The sequence below is a fragment of the Globicephala melas genome, chromosome 9, assembly GCF_963455315.2.
Source record: "Globicephala melas chromosome 9, mGloMel1.2, whole genome shotgun sequence".
NCBI lineage: Eukaryota > Metazoa > Chordata > Mammalia > Artiodactyla > Delphinidae > Globicephala > Globicephala melas.
In genome coordinates this window covers 57,304,316-57,320,770 of record NC_083322.1, presented here as the reverse complement: position 1 = coordinate 57,320,770, position 16,455 = coordinate 57,304,316, and the positions used below count along the sequence as shown (strand labels likewise).

The window sequence follows — 16,455 nt, the reverse complement described above, 5'->3', positions numbered from 1 at the left end:
GTCTTAACAGTCTTTCTTGTAGAAAGAAGCAACTTTCATCTTCCTCTCCTGGGGTTGTAATAAAGTGAACAACCGAGGCAGAAGCTATGGCAAATGTCTGTGAGAAAAAGCAATGTGGTGCCACCAGCCACCTGGCATACTGGAATCAGAACTACGTCGAGTTATAAGAGCTAGCTGTAAATGAATGGGAATTTGGGTTTTGGAGGACTCTGCTTGTTTCTTTTTGAAGAAAGCCAATACAGGCATTTTGCTCATAATTGAGGAATCACATATGCTCTCAACTAGGTTTAATTAAATGCCTACAGGGAATGAAGATTTTTCTGTTATGAACCTGTGAAAGGATTCCAAGAAATCAACATCTTCGCTATTTTTTTTCCCTGAAACCTTAACCAGAAGACTTAATCCTTTGTAATTAATTAAATTCTCTTGAGTCCTGACAGGAGAGTCTGAATCAGAATTAAATTAGAGGCCAAACCACCTTTAAATTCAGGAACAATTATACTTTAACAACGGAGGCAGAATGTTGGCCATAAAGGGTAATTAGATATAGAAATATCTGATATGTGACTAAAACTGTTCTGTTTTTTATTTTTAAAAAAGAGACCATGCCCCTAAAAGGGGACAAGGGGACTTACGTTCACATGAATAAAAGCCTCTTAAACTGATATTTCTAATATAATTTCTGATGATTTTGCCTTAATGATTCAGAAAAACTGATTTCAGATTAGGAAAGTAATAGCAAAATATTAGTAGCATGTTTTTCATAGGGAGTTTCTTACCAGTTTCTTACTAGAGGCTAGGGATTTTGGCTAGAGTAAATAAATGAAGACACATTTTGAAGTGATTTACTTACAGAGGGTCCAGGAGGACCAGTCCTTCCAGCAGCACCAGGGAAACCCGTAGCACCCTAAGAACCAAGCACATTAAAATTCCACAGTCAGCACCAACTCCAGGAATTTGGGTAAGATGGAAATTTCTCCCTTGGAAAATCCTCAGTACACGTGACCAAGGATGGACCAAAGAGTAGGCAGTGACAGCCTCAGGTAGGGTATTATGTTAAATATACCCAGGACCCCGAAGACCCTCCATCTCTACACAGCTTCCTGACCAGCATGCCCCCAGTTGCAATGCCTATATTTTGCATTAAGGCTCTGATAGTTCTTTTTTGAAATGCTAACATTTTGCCTGATGGTTGTAAAAGCAAGAAGACAAGACACTATACTATTATTATATATGATCTGTATATATTAATAACTTAACCACCTGGCTGGCTGCTAAGGGAATGGACACTAAGTAATTTTGTTTACAGAAGAAGGTATAATAAAAGACCAAGTGTATTAATTGCTGTCCAATGAGAGGAGGAAGAAGTCAGTGGAGTTGATTCCTGGGGAGCTTTGGGTCTCTAGGAAGTCAGTGTGATAGCACTGGACACCAAGGGAAGGGACCTAATCAGGCAGAAGAAGGGGGGCATCAACAAAATGATAAAAGGTACCAAAGAAATATTTTACCCATTTCACAAACTACTTGGGGTTAACTTTGGTTATCACTACCTCGAGTGAAGTGGCAGCAACATACAGTGCACTGAGTTCCAGCTGGGATTAAGTTAACATTCCATGAATCTGATCTTGACTTCATTATCAGAATTTCTTTAAATAGTTAGCTTGACTCTCAAGACTCTCATTATAGTCCAAATTACCAAAAATTTCCAAACTTTCAAGTTGTCCCTAATAGATTCTGAAGAAAGAAAAATTATCAGAATACACTGTAAATACTCACAGGGGGGCCTCCATCACCACGACTTCCAGCAGGACCAGGGGGACCATTTGGACCCTAAATGGAAATAAGAAAAGATGGTCAAATCAGAAAACAATCTTTATAAATGTTACTCTTTTCTTCAAATGGATCATTCCCATGTCTATTAGAATCAAATCTAGAAATGTAAAATGATTATCTGTGTTATATAAAATAAATGTCCTTACTTCAATATTACCACCTTTATGGGTAATCAAAGAAGTGAGATAAAACAATATTTATGAAACTTTTATAATGTGTAAAGTGGTATGCAAATGTTAACTCTTATTTTAGAATTGTCTTCTATCTGGTATGTTTCCTGATGTATAGCAGGTACTTGATTGATTTATGTTGAGTTATAAGATTTCATGGGTAACTGCAGAGGCTGTGTTTACCATCAGTGAATTCAACTTACAGCTGGGCCAGCAGCTCCAACGGGGCCTGTGGGACCAGTAGGGCCATTTTCACCCTTGGGTCCTTTGGTTCCTCTCTCTCCTTTAGCACCAGGTTGACCAGCAGCGCCCTGTTGGAAAGGAACAGTTATAGTTCAGGTGTTCCAACTTACTCTACTTGCTAACTTGGAATGTTTTCAGATTAACCTGTGCCACATGATACTCACAGCAGGACCAGCAAATCCATTGGGGCCAGCGGGACCAACCTCACCACGTTCACCCTAGGTGGGAAAAGGGATTTTAAAATGTCTTAGCAATCTTAGATTCATGAGTGTCTAGAAGTTATGAGTGTCTAAAACGACCCAGGTTTTTACTTACAGGGCTTCCACGAGGACCAGCAGGACCGGCGGGACCAGCAGGACCAGCTTCACCCTATAAGGGGGCCAGAAATGAGTTTGTCAGTGTTCCTCACACAAATGCTCAAAGAGGTAGGAGGCAGAGGGAACAGGCGTAGACAGTGGGCTCTTGCCAGAGTTTGCAATTGCATCCAAAGAGATAACTAATTCACGTCTCACAGAGAAAAGTGAAATGGATTCTTACTCTGCATAATATTGTATTAATTTTACAGGGTGAAATGGTATTGGTCATACACTTGCCAAAACACTATAAATCAGTGCCCACAATACCAGGAGGAGGACATTTTAATTTTTAGATGGACACAGGGCTGATCTATTTGCTGCAATTTGTGCTATACAATAAATAAGGTCTATTTTAAGTGGACTGTTCAATGTGAAATGGGCACACTATGTATTTTATTGATTTTTTTTTTTTTTTTTACAATGAAGGCTTCAAGAAGGCTCAGTGCATTAGGATATTGTTAATGGGCAACCCCGAAAGACTTTAAAAGACTTTAAAACAAATGATAGGGATTGAAGTATAGATCAGATACCTGGCACGTGTACAGGAAGGGAAAGAGAACTTTCAACACACAGCGTTTGTTTCTTGCTGCCCCATACTAATGGATAAGTTTTTAAATCAATGGGCTTTAGACCAAGCCATAAAAATGAATTGCCAGGGCCCTTTGGGGCCAGGGTGGCAGGGAATTTTAGATACCGCCATTGGCTCAGAGAGCTGCAACTCAGTGAAAATGCATGCTTACCCGGTCCCCGTTGGCTCCAGCAGGACCAGGGGCACCTACAGCACCAGGAGCACCCTAGTACCAAAAAGAAAACAAGTCTTGTTAATAACACCCCCATACCGTCAGAAGTGACCCTTGCTGTGCTTATACAGTGACTGAACACTCTGGGTGGACATCAAGAAAGCCTTTGAAGCATTTCAGTTCTAATTTTCAAGACTATTAGAAGCCACTCTCAGGAGGGGAGTACCCTAGTGGTGAAGGTTATGGAACTAAGTCATGGGCAGGTTAGGAACAATGGGGAGATCTGAACTCTCTGCTCTTGTAAAATTCCCTGGAGAGTAGCAAATGACTAGCCTTGCTAAGAACTGTGAGGACTGTGTGAGTTGGAGAAAGGATATGATGAATGTGCCACAGGGAGTTATCAGGCCTGAGGGAGAGGTGAGAAAAGCCCAAGTGGCTTATGGCCTGGAAGAGCCATGATATCAACACTCTAGGTGAGATTATTATACCTTTATGGGATTATCATTGGCATCTCCATGGCATTAACAGTTAATCTTTGGAGCTGCTCTTTGAGTGATAAATTCTTAGCGTATACATTTGAATAAATAGGACCTTATTAGAGGTTCTGGCTTCCTAAAATGTAAGAATTATTGTTTTTTCTAAAGCCCTATGATAAACAATCATTTAATGTTCTATTAAACCTAGAGATTTTGGACTGTAGTTTGTACTTGGTATAGTTAACACTAAGGAAGGTAGAAAATTCAGGCTATGATTTTCAAGGGGATAAGTCCTCATTTGAATTTTTCTTTTGGAACATGTAAACTGATATTATTAGTCATAGGTCCAGGAAGGAATGGAATACTCTTTTACAAGACTTGAATCCCTCTTTTGTCAGTTCAGTTTTGGAAAGCTTCTCAACTCAAATTGAGTGAAATGTAAAACAAAACAAAACAGAACAAAACAATCTGAGTACCAACAGAATTCTACTCACACGAGCACCATCTCTGCCGTGGCTACCAGTATCACCTCTGAGACCAGTTTCACCCTGAAAGTAAAAAGCAAGAGGAAATGTTTGTTTTCTGACCAAATTTTTGAATCAAAATTAATCCACAGTGTTTTTACAGAAGATGCTATAATACTTTTCTTTATTTAAGATCTTTAGTAATGTTTTGATTCCCTACCATTCTATAAAATATTGAATGAGGAAAAAATAATTCAAGGCCCTTTCCAAGTTAGTGTTAAATATTCTTTTCTAATTTCCATACACCCTCCTGAAGCGTAATCAAGCAAGGTACAAATTCATGTGGACAGAATTATAAGGCAACATCACAATGGGCTTCAGTGCCTGATCACTCTTATGGCATAACTAATGCAGCAGCACGGTTGACAGCTGTTCAATATAGCTTCTTCCCATTAATTAGGGCAGGCTGAGGCATTATTGTTAGTGGCATTAAAATGAGCCTCATGTATTACTCAACACCATCTGTTTGCGTGAAATTCCATGGTAGCAAGGAATTTTGCCAGATTAGTGAGTTTAGCAATGCGTAGGTGCTAGGTGGCAGAGGGAAACGTATATAGATAGATATCAAAATGCTACCAGACCACCTGCCAAGAACTGTAAAAAAAAAAAAAAGTTGACCTTGCACAGCCTTCTTTGTGAGAGTTCATCAACAATATGTATTGAGGTCAAACACTGAGAGGCTACCTTTTCTCCCTTGCCTCCAGGTATGCCAGTAGCACCCCTTTCTCCTGGGAGTCCATTAGGACCAGATGGACCAGCAGAGCCTGGAGCACCAACCACACCAGGTTCGCCCTTGAATCAAACACATGTGAAATCAGTTATTTCTGTGGTACAAGAAGAAAATGAAGAGCCAAACTCTTGAAGCATTCCAATTTAAACATTTAATGGATAGCATGCTCGCCTGCTTAGACACAAAGGAGGCCTACTGAAAGGAGGGAGAATATAACCGAGGAAGATGCTGTTAATGACACAGTGACTAAAGAGAAGAGGGTAGTAGGATGGGTGCCTGTGATTTTTCTATAACCTGCTCCCAGTCCTCTTAAGGGAGTCAGGCATGGGAGAGAAGAGGGTATGACAATGGAAGGCAGAGAGTGAAAAATGCCCACAAACGTTTTTCAAGGTGAAGTCTCTTAGCTCAGACAGGAAATGTGGAAAGAGACCTCATCAACGGGGGAGATGTTTACATTCTAATCTTCTTAAGAGTGTGGACTATAGCTTACATTTTTTTATAAAACCTTACAATTCCACATACTTAAAACCTGTTGACTAGCTCCTGAGATAAAACCCTTTGCAAGTACTTTCTCACAGAACCAATATTTCCTTTCTTACTTCCTCTTACCTTATTTTATTTTTTCCAATATCCTTCCATATACCAAAATAGCCTTTTATAGCAAATCTTTACCCCTTAAAGGTAAGAATCAGAAGTAATATGTTACCTTCTCTTTATTGTGGTTGAAGTAATCTGTTTTTCAGAAATGTGTAATTCCATCTATTTTAAGATCTAAACCACAGATTCTATTTTGAAACACAAGTTTTCAGGCTTATGTTTTGGGGATGAATGTACTGTCCAGTTAATTTTTATCATCATAAAATTATCTTATTAAAATTTAGATTACTTTTTGAAATTTTACTTTATGAAGTAGGACTTTGGGGAGGTAAAAGTTCATTCTCTAAAAATAGTGTTCAAATGTATATGATGTTTCTAGATTAAGACAAAAGTATAAATAGTGTGATGAGAAAAGAGTGAAAACCCATACTAATTCATTTATGTGTGTAGAACACTGGGGTTTTGCCTCTTTTGGAATAATTCAGGTCAGTTGGAATCAGATTGTTATTTACTGAGGTGGAAATCATCACAGAACTGGAAATAAGTTAAAAAAAAATCTGAGAAACAATTCATTTACTACTGTAAAGGATTTACTTATTCTAGAGCACACTGGGCCAAACCAGCAATATATAACAAAGTTTTACCTTGTTCCCATCAGGCCCTGCAGGTCCAGAAGGACCTCGGCTTCCAACAGGACCAGTAGGACCAGCAGCACCGCTTTCACCTGGGGGACCACGCTCCCCCTGTGAAAAGGGGATTAGAAGAAGTGTTACACTGTTCATCATTTTCAGAAATACCATTTTACACATTAGAGTTCACACTTGTTTAGCTTTTGAATCCTAGTTCTGCCAAATGTCTAGTTTACTAGCAAATTATAATTATTTTTCCCTTAATTTCTCTACTAGTAAAATGAAGGGATGGGATGAGATAATCTCTAATGTCTCATTCAGCTCTAATGTTCTATGGCTACAACTCCAAAATTTGTTGCTTTTAGAGTGTAATATTCAACTTTTGGAATTCATTTCCTTTTTTTGTGATAGGTCCATAGGTAAAAATAGATGCCAGTTATGCACAGTACCATCATTTTAGGTGAATAGCAATGCCAGATGTAAATAAGATTAGATATTTCATATCTATGCTCTCTTTATACAATTGCATGCAATAGTGATGTAACAGCTATAATATAGTTAACAGAGAATACATGTATGAAAATGTGTGTATTTGTATGTGTGTCTATCTTTCTATCTATCTATCTAAATATTTCCCAATTTGCATGTAAATATCACTACAACATAGTATTCTATGGTCCAGAATATTTAACATTTAAGCCCACATTGCAACTGTTTCAAAGGCCCTTGTCATAATTTGGTTCTATGATACTATGGTTCTATGACAGTAAATTTGTTTGGGCGTCCTAGCTATATGGTAACTAGCCACATAACAATATACTTTAGGGGCCAACTAATCTTTCCAGTTATTCTAATGACCACAAACAAATGACATCAATTTATTTAATATTTAAAATAAAAGTAGGCTCATGATTTCCTCTTTTAGACTTTGAACACCAACACACATTGGAAAAATTGATTTTAAATCTTAGTAAGATATTACTTTTCCTTAGCTCAGGTCGAGCCACTGTCATAAATATATCATACTTGTTTGTATAAATCACTGAATATAATACCTATATTAGTTCATTTATGTTTCTTATAATCCTGTGGTTTTTAAATAAGAAATATGAGCAATTACATAAAAAGTCTACTGTCAATTTAGAAATTGAATATTCTCTGCAGATTATGTTTGACTACAGAAGAGTGTCAGGAATTTGCTGTTACAAGGTCACCAATAGTTTTTAGGAGAAGGCACCATTTGTTTTAAAAACATTGCGAAAAGTTTATGGAAGTTAAGTAACACTTACTCTTGGACCAGCAGGACCAGGGAGACCAAATTCACCAGGGATACCCTAGGCAAAACATGAGAAAAAATAAAGTGTGAAACTTATGTATGTTCTCTAAATCCACATATATTTATGATATTTAGAAAAGTTTTGAGAGTGAAATAAAGCCCGATAGGCTCTACCTACATGAGTGTATAAGTACACAGGCTATTAGGAACAAGAGAGCTTTCAGTGGTGTATGGAAAGATTTTAAAAAAGTGAGAATTTCACTGATATTAAATATATATCTATCCTAGAACCTGGTATCAGAAAATTTTAGTCTCTCATTATTTGGTTTATTGCTTTTTAAAAAGTGAAAAAAGACTATCTCCTTTGATAATATAATAAATAATGATGATGAACAATATCAGACATTGCCTATTTTTAGTTATATAACAGACTGCTTTCTTAATAGAAATGATCATATTCTGCACATTACCTAGTTAATTGTATACCCAAGTGTATCTCCTTTATTACTGACCAGCTGTCTCCTTAATGTGCCCCACTGTTGACAAAGGAGAGCAGGCCACAGAATGTAATTGAATTGAGGCACATTCATCACAATTACAGAAAAAATGACTCAGAACTCATGCCCTGATTGTGAATAGCAGTGTCATGTCTGAATGCCAAGAAAAACATTAAAAGCAATTTTTCAGGGTCTAGTTTGATGGAAAATCAGTGCATTTATTTTTTTTACTATGGAGAGGGAAATAATTTGTATTTTAACATTACCAAGAACAATACAAAAAGTAAGGCTATTAAATGGAATGTTCATGATATTGTACTTCCATAATGTGATGTTTCATTCAATCCTTAAAACAAAGTAATTTGAATGAAAATGAGTAACTTGGCTCATTCTCTCCATCAGTACCAACATATGTAGAACACTATCATTAACATATGAAATATGAAGTTTCCTTTTGCATATTATAATTGCACTGCAGTAGGGTATTTAACAGAGGGAAAGTCCCAAGTTTAGGTGAATTTACTATCACTTGCTTTACTCACCCTTTCTCCTGCTTTGCCAGCTTCACCAGCTGTACCTGCAGGGCCAGGCAGACCCTAGATGAAAAAAAGACAAACCTCAATCTTTATGGCTATATTTGGGGGATTTTCTAATAATTGTTTTTTTTGGGGAAATACCTAATATCAACATGATCACTAACTATTATGTGTTATTAAAGGATTACAGAAAAGTTTGCCTTGAAAAAATGTACGCTTCTTTGCTTCAGTTCTGAAACCATGTACTGTGTGGTGGGGAGAGTGTTATAGTTATTTACAGCTGGAGAGTCTGACCAAAAGCAGTAGTCTGTACGTTTTAGCTGACTTACCTGGAAGCCTGGAGGACCAGCGGGACCCTGTTCACCTTTTCCACCTGAGACACCCTGAAAGTGATAGGAAAGATTACATAAATAGAGATATATGCCACCATTGCTATCGAGCTACATAACTTTTAGACTGGAAAAAAAGAGATGGCCATTTTTGTGGGACTAGATTCATTTTAGTGCAAAATAGAGCAAGAGTGAGAGAAATACTCACCTGTGGTCCAGGAGGTCCCTGAGCACCATTGTTTCCATCAGGACCTGGAGCACCCTAAAATGTTCAACAGAAAGGCTCAGAGTTAGTTGCCTGTGAGTCAGACAATTTAAGATACCCCAAAGCCTCCCTCATGTATTACTTCCTCACAACAAAGCTTGTTATTTCAGCATGAATTGAACACATTGTGGCCAAGGCCCAAATACTACCTACTAACTTGTGATATGGCTCATAGGAAGTCCATGGATGAAGGGCAATTTATGAAAGTCAGAGAATGCTACTAGCATATTCATAGCCTTTTAATCATAAAATGAATTAAATAAAAACCAAATGCATCCATAAATATTTTTGACTTAATATACATTCTGATTCATCATAGCTCACTGCCTTCTAAGTGTAGTTAAAGAGAAAAGACATTTTGTGATGGTAGAAGGAAGCTTGGGGATGCCATCTTAGAAAGAAAGTGATGGAATGATATCAGATGGCCTCAAAAGATGTGTATCCTACGTGAATACTATGTGGATAGAGCCGCATAGAAGTTAGTACCTACCCGAGGACCGGCAAGACCAGCATGACCTTTTTCACCATTTTTGCCAGGATCACCCTATAATAAACATTAAAAAAAATACATTTAATGTCAAATTAACCATGACAATTTTGAAATGTGAATTTCTTGCCTTTTTTCTTTTTTTTAGATTCCTAGTCCTTGAATTCTGTTATTTAAGGCATGATCCATCGTCATGCAGCTCCAGATACAATAAAGTACACTTATGTCTGCAGGAGCATATGACTCAAGATGTGGATTTTCAGCAGGAACAATGATACACTGGAGGTCAACTTTTGTTGTGGTAAGTGGCTTGCAGTTTTCTTGTGTTGAAAGGAACCCCCTTGAGGTAGAGTGGACTGAGGCAGGAGAGAAATAAGAGTTCTGGTGAAATGTGGCAAAAAAGTGCCAAGGGAGAAGAGGTTCTGGTGGTTCTTACAGTGGGGCCTTTGGGTCCAGGGAATCCGATGTTGCCAGGCTCTCCTCTTGCTCCAGCTGGGCCAATTGGTCCAGGCCTGCCATCAATACCAGGGAGGCCCTGAAACCAGAGTTTATTTAAAGTTTACTCAGCACAGGATCTCACAACCTCAAGCTTGTGATGCTGCCACAGGATGAAACAGAATCATTTTCTGATTGTATAGAGCTTCCTGTATAAAGTGTCAATAAATTACGAATCCACTTTCCTTTTCTAAATAGGATGTCGGTACATGCACATCCAAGTCAATCTCATATGTACACAATTCCCTCTTTCTCCTCTCTTTTCATACCCTTGTCACCCGCTTCAATTTTCCCTGCCATGTTTTTCTTTTTCCTTCTCTCCTTTTGCTCCTGTGTTCATTTGGCCTCTGTAATTACAATCTATAACTTTGCATTCTCAGATATGTATGTGGCTAATATATATTTTCAATGTGTTCACATATAAATAAGCTACAGGAAACACTTGATAAGGGTGCAATAAGTGTCCTTGAAAATATAAGCGATACTTACCATCGGACCTTCTTTACCAGCTGGGCCAACATTTCCAGGGGAACCAGGAAAACCCTATAAAATAAATGAGGATGCTTTCCTATTGGCACTCTAACACATATACTCAAGGCTCCAATTAATTGAAATCTCACAAAAGCACTTTCCCCCCACTTTTTGTTTGTTGACTAGGGCAAAACATTAGGGGTATTAGCCACTAGCTGGGAGGTATGAAAGAGCTCTGAAAACTTTCTTCTTTCTATTTTTAATGCCTTTCCTTTTACTGAATTTTAGTGCAACTGATCCATTTAAAGATATCTCAAGAAACTGTTGAGCAACATACTATATGTGCAAAATGTATATATTTTTTTACCTTAGAATAGAAAAACAAATACTTCTAGTAAGTAATCTTCAAAGTGGATTTTTTTAAATTGCTATATTTGGTGTCTTTATTACTTGTTTATGGTACAATGACAGTTGATACTCATCCGTAAGAGATAATGGAGGCAAAAAATTACTCTATTGCTATGGATTAGAGTGTCTACAGATCTAAAGGTCATTTCTCCATAGCTAGTGTGATGCTGAATACATTACAGCACTTTGTGATCGCTGGAAAAATGATTCACTTATGAATCTAATAAACTGATAATGTATAGTCCTAATATATTTCATGAACACCTTATATAAAACTCACAAATTGAGATAAAAGATTCATGCTGATAGGAGAACCAACCTAATTTGGATATATTAAAATAAATCTATTCTTCCAAAAACCTCACAGCCATTGTATCAAGTAATAAATAGGAAATTTATGAACTAACTAAATTCGTCAAAATATCTACTGGGCTTTGATAAAGTTAAATTAAAAAGGGAACCATCAGCAAGTCTACCAACAAATTAATTTTTGGTTTTTTTTATTGTTGTCTTCAAATATTAATCATCCCTTTAGGAAAGGAAACAGTGCTAGGTGTGACTTGCTCAAAATCAATCTGAAACTTACTCGGGGTCCCATGAGGCCAGGCTCTCCAGGGCGACCAGAATCTCCACTGGGACCTCGCACACCAGCAGGGCCAGTTCCACCACGACTACCATGAGGGCCCTATTAAAAAGAAAGGGGAGGGGAGGTTGTTAACTCCAGTGACATACCCACGGCCAGAAGCATCAAGTTCCTTCCCAGGATGTGAGTAATAGACAACTTACCATGACACCAGCTCTGCCATCGGCTCCAGGAAGACCACGAGAACCAGGATTTCCCTGTAACAAAGTACATGAAATAGAAAAGAATTGGAGAGTATCCTTGTATCAGGTAGGGCAGAATTTATTGAAACATGGCATGCATGCAAGAAATCTTGATGACCTTAAGGGCGAGATACAATTACAAACCAAACCAAAAAACTTCATCCAAACCCCAAAGGACTGTGTGGAGGAAACCTTCTGAAAAAGTAGGTCAACATTGTTTCCAGACCAATTTTATAACATATCAAATTGAGAGTCAGTGATTTAATAAAGCAGATGGAAAGCAGATGTTTCCTTCATCTAGAAAATGCACTCAGTAATTCTGACCAATTCCCAACGAATGGGTGCCTCTGGTGTGTCTGGGTGTCAAGAGCATTTGGAACCTACCCTCAGCCCAGGAGGTCCTGGGGGGCCAGCGGATCCAATTTCACCAGTGCTGCCTCTCTTTCCTTCTTCGCCACTGGGACCAGGAGGACCTGTGGGCCCAGCAGCACCCTATTTAATGAAAAAACAAAAGAAGGGGTCACAGGAAAAGTAAAATTTGTGTTCATATCTAGCTAGAAAAAAAAGTAATAACTTAAAAAAAGTGAAAGTATTACTTTTTGGATTGAAAAAGTAGTAACTCCATAAAATTGTGATTATAGAACTACTTACGGGCTCGCCCTTGTTGCCACTCTCTCCTTTGGAACCAGCTGGACCAGGCTCACCCTAGGGTCCAATACAAAACAGTGGTCAAATGACAAACATTTGTCACAACTCTCTGGAAGACAAACATCAGGGGCTATTTACAAATCAAAGTAAAGAGAGCTTTAGTTCTCTAAGAAATATGCTCAGTTCATATTTAAACGACCTACAGGGGAATGGTCTTGGTTGAAAGGACAAGACTGATATAATAGAAGTGTGCCTCACTGACCTTTGGGTAATGTTCTAGGATAGCAGAAGGGGAGTGTCTGTGAGTGTGTGAGGGAGAGAGTATACATAAGTGTGCCTGAACTTACAGAAGAAATACACACTGAAAACACTAAGGAAGAAATAAGGATAAGACGACAAGATGAAGTCTAGATGGGGATGAAGTGATGGTAGAGCTGGTATTTCAGAATGATGAAAGCATCAGCCATGACCACTTACAACAAGTCCTCTGGCACCAGTAGCACCAGCAGCACCAACAGGGCCAGGAATACCCCGGGGTCCAGGGAGGCCAGGAGCCCCAGCAACGCCTGGAAGGCCCTGGGAAAGAAACGCAGCATGGTCCCTCATGAGGCAACTGGCAGGAGAGACAGCATCCATTAAAATACCTTTAAAACCACAGCAGCACATTTTAGCCATATACTCACGGCAGCACCCTTAGCACCATGAAGGCCATTGGCTCCAGGGTTGCCCTGTGATGAAAAGGAAGGGAGAAAGATATGGTTCACAGGAGTATTTCTGCTCTTCTTTGACCCCACCTTCATTCTTTTTGTTTTCTTCCTTCTACTCAATGAAGTTAATGACAGTGGCTACTTACAGGAGGTCCAATAGGGCCAGAAACACCTGGAAGACCCACTTCACCACGGGAACCCGCGGGACCAGCAGGACCAGGGTTACCGACAGGTCCAATTTCACCCTAAAAACAGGAATGACGTTGAGGCATTAGTCAGCAAATAATGAAATAGCATATCTCTGTTTTTAGGTGGCCAAGTTTTATGAAGGTTCTTCAGAATTACAATAATTTCCCTTATCTGATCTGGTACCACAGGTTGGGGTTTGTGTTCCTATTTTCCTGGCCTGGTTCTGCCATCTTGGCTACCATTGCTGTCTTCACCTACCTCTGTCTCTCTTGGTAGAGACTCTGGTTCTCAGCCAGTCAGCCCCAGCTAGTTTGGGAGTATCCCAGAGGAACCCCAGGGAATCAGTTTCCATGTTGCCATCTCTACCTATGCTCTTAGTGCTTGGGTACAGAGAGATCATCTATTTCAAGTTGAGAGAGAGAAAACTGGTCACTCTGTATCCATTTCGAAGGAGGGACTAATTAAGCTGCCTGTTCTGTAATTATCTATATGCAAACACAGTCCCTATCTTTCACATCACAATAAAATGTTTATCAAGGTAATGACAATGGTCACCAGCATTTTTACCTTGGGGCCAGGAGCACCTGGGAAGCCTGGAGGGCCAGCAGACCCAAGAGGACCCTGAAATCAAAGAAGAAGGTGGAAAGAAGTTTCCTCTCAGCGAATTAACAAAACAATGGGATAGGGAGGGTGGGAGGGAGGGAGATGCAAGAGGGAAGAGATATGGGAACATATGTATATGTATAACTGATTCACTTTGTTATAAAGCAGAAACTGACACACCATTGTAAAGCAATTATATTCCAATAAAGATGTTAAAAAAATAAAAATAAAAAATCAAGTTATTAGTGGAATGTTTAACAAAATACAAGTATGACCTGTGCACTAAAGCCTACAAAACGACATTGGAAAAAGAAAAGCCCTAAATAAAGTGATCATCAATTGAAAAAAAAAATTAACAAAACAACAACAGAAGATTGAAGTGGCTTAGAGTGGCTTGATCTTACTTAATGTTGGCAAAGAGAAAACTGACAGCTAATCTGCTGTCATTGGTATGTTATCCAAGGGAAGACATTCCAGGTATCCCAGGTGAGGTAGATTTTACTTTGTTTATCAATTACAAACCTCAGGGATAGTAGTTCTTATAAATAGAACCTTTAAATGACCTCTTAGAACGTTTGGTAAGGTGTCTAAAATGGTGTTATTTCATAGGGAATTAATAAAGAAGATAGCTCCCATCCCACACTCTCAGTCCCTTCCAAATTCCTCAGTGTCACCACTTACAGCAGGACCCACAGGACCCACACTTCCATCACTTCCACGGGCACCCTATGAAGAAAATAAAGAAAAAAGTCGAGTGGAAAGTTAAATGGAACCTATTAGAAGATTTTTAAAAAGAATAAAAATGAACAAACGTGGAGGCACTCACAGCTGGGCCAGGGGCACCGACACGTCCTCTCTCACCAGGAAGCCCACGAGCTCCCTAGAAGCAGAAATATTTCCATTGAAATCCAGAATGCTAATTTAAGAAAAAGTTGCAGGCATCATTTCCTTTTTCCAATTTCCAACATGCACAAGAATCCACTAGAAATAAATAGGTCTTGTTCTAATTCCAACTAAAAGGTAATGATTTCAATTAACTATGCAGAAGGCTATTAGAAAAATATCAAAGAATACAATGCCAAGGGAAATGGTAATTAGCAAAAACATTAAAGAAGTTCCAGCTTGCAAAGAGTGTACACATTTTTGATTTATAGTAAAGTAATCAATACTTACTACTTGACCTGGAATTCCATTTTCACCAGGGGCACCAGGTTCACCCTACATGGAAAAGAAAGATTGAGTTTTTTTCATTATATATATTAATTATTTTCTTCTGATTTGGTAATTTTTACACTATTACTTCAACTTCAACCATTCATATATTTTGTAACATTTCTTACATAGATTGTTTCTCAATTATGCCAATCACATACATTTAAAAAATTTATAAAATATGGGTTTTTATTTAGATAATACCAAATATCACAGAATCAGGGAGATGTGGTCTAGTGTTATTCACCCTTTCCCCAATTTTCCCCTTAGATTTTGGATATCATTTAGACTAGGCTTATATATTAGCAATGATAACATAAAAAGAGATGATAGGATAAATTGCTTTCAACATAACCATATTTACCCTCTTTAAAGTTATTTTGAACACTCAATATTTTTATTTTTATAAAATATGCATGAAAAATTAAAGCTTCATAATATTTTATAAAACTGTCTTATTTACTTCCAATCTACATTCTTTTTTTTTTTTTTTTTCCAATCTACATTCTTATCTTGAGTAAAAACCATGTAGGTGGGGTAGTGGTGGTAGTGATGGTGGGGTAGTGGTGGTAGTGATGCTGGTGCTGGTGGTAATTTAATACAATGGCACATGAAAAGGAACTTTCCTTCAAGATGATCTAATTTAGATATAGAGGAAACCTGGTTTTCGAGACCATTTAAGGACCCTTCATTTCTAGGATTCTATCTGAAGTGTATTCTTTGTGAGTAAGCACTAGAGTGGGAGTCAGGAATTCTAGCCTGTGCCCTTCTAACTTCTAGATGTGTGACTTTGGGCAAGTCATTCACTCTCTCTAAGCCTCAGTTTCCCTCATCTGAAAAATGAGAGGGTCTCCAAAGCTCCTTGCAGCCCTAACATTTTATGATGCTGTGATCAGTAGTCTGAGCTCTTATATTAGGCTCCAGGGAGAATGAGTTTGACCTTATCCATTGGTGTGGCAGCTGGAAAGTTAGAACGGATTCTCCATATTCATGTTCATTTCTGGTCCCACTAGTATTCCTTACTCATTAATTTGTGATTACGTTGGTATTCACTTTAATATCACATTATCTCCTTAATAGGAGAGAGAACATTTTATAGTTGAAAATGCTGTCAGAGAAGAGCCCAGCCAAGAGATAACACACTTCTGAGACTTTAATTACCTAATTAAAATTTTTTTGAGTGTGCACAGATAAATCACAGGAAAGAGG

At 38.2% G+C, this 16,455-nt stretch overlaps 1 protein-coding gene across 1 annotated transcript in view; it reads right to left on the bottom strand.

Annotated features, from left to right (window-relative positions):
• Window positions 1–16,455, bottom strand: part of COL1A2 (collagen type I alpha 2 chain) — a 36,067-nt gene that overhangs the window by 7,886 nt on the left and 11,726 nt on the right. Inside the window, exons 13-39 of the mRNA XM_030857255.3 lie at window positions 15,208–15,252; window positions 14,861–14,914; window positions 14,716–14,760; window positions 13,999–14,052; window positions 13,389–13,487; window positions 13,219–13,263; window positions 13,013–13,111; window positions 12,539–12,592; window positions 12,272–12,379; window positions 11,849–11,902; window positions 11,649–11,747; window positions 10,673–10,726; window positions 10,125–10,223; window positions 9,692–9,745; window positions 9,145–9,198; window positions 8,937–8,990; window positions 8,614–8,667; window positions 7,588–7,632; window positions 6,314–6,412; window positions 5,027–5,134; window positions 4,313–4,366; window positions 3,343–3,396; window positions 2,562–2,615; window positions 2,411–2,464; window positions 2,207–2,314; window positions 1,777–1,830; window positions 854–907 (exon numbers count right to left, since the gene is read on the bottom strand). Of these exons, the coding sequence (XP_030713115.2) occupies window positions 854–907; window positions 1,777–1,830; window positions 2,207–2,314; window positions 2,411–2,464; window positions 2,562–2,615; window positions 3,343–3,396; window positions 4,313–4,366; window positions 5,027–5,134; window positions 6,314–6,412; window positions 7,588–7,632; window positions 8,614–8,667; window positions 8,937–8,990; window positions 9,145–9,198; window positions 9,692–9,745; window positions 10,125–10,223; window positions 10,673–10,726; window positions 11,649–11,747; window positions 11,849–11,902; window positions 12,272–12,379; window positions 12,539–12,592; window positions 13,013–13,111; window positions 13,219–13,263; window positions 13,389–13,487; window positions 13,999–14,052; window positions 14,716–14,760; window positions 14,861–14,914; window positions 15,208–15,252 (1,809 nt within the window). The remainder of the gene's footprint in view (window positions 1–853; window positions 908–1,776; window positions 1,831–2,206; window positions 2,315–2,410; window positions 2,465–2,561; window positions 2,616–3,342; window positions 3,397–4,312; window positions 4,367–5,026; window positions 5,135–6,313; window positions 6,413–7,587; window positions 7,633–8,613; window positions 8,668–8,936; window positions 8,991–9,144; window positions 9,199–9,691; window positions 9,746–10,124; window positions 10,224–10,672; window positions 10,727–11,648; window positions 11,748–11,848; window positions 11,903–12,271; window positions 12,380–12,538; window positions 12,593–13,012; window positions 13,112–13,218; window positions 13,264–13,388; window positions 13,488–13,998; window positions 14,053–14,715; window positions 14,761–14,860; window positions 14,915–15,207; window positions 15,253–16,455) is intronic.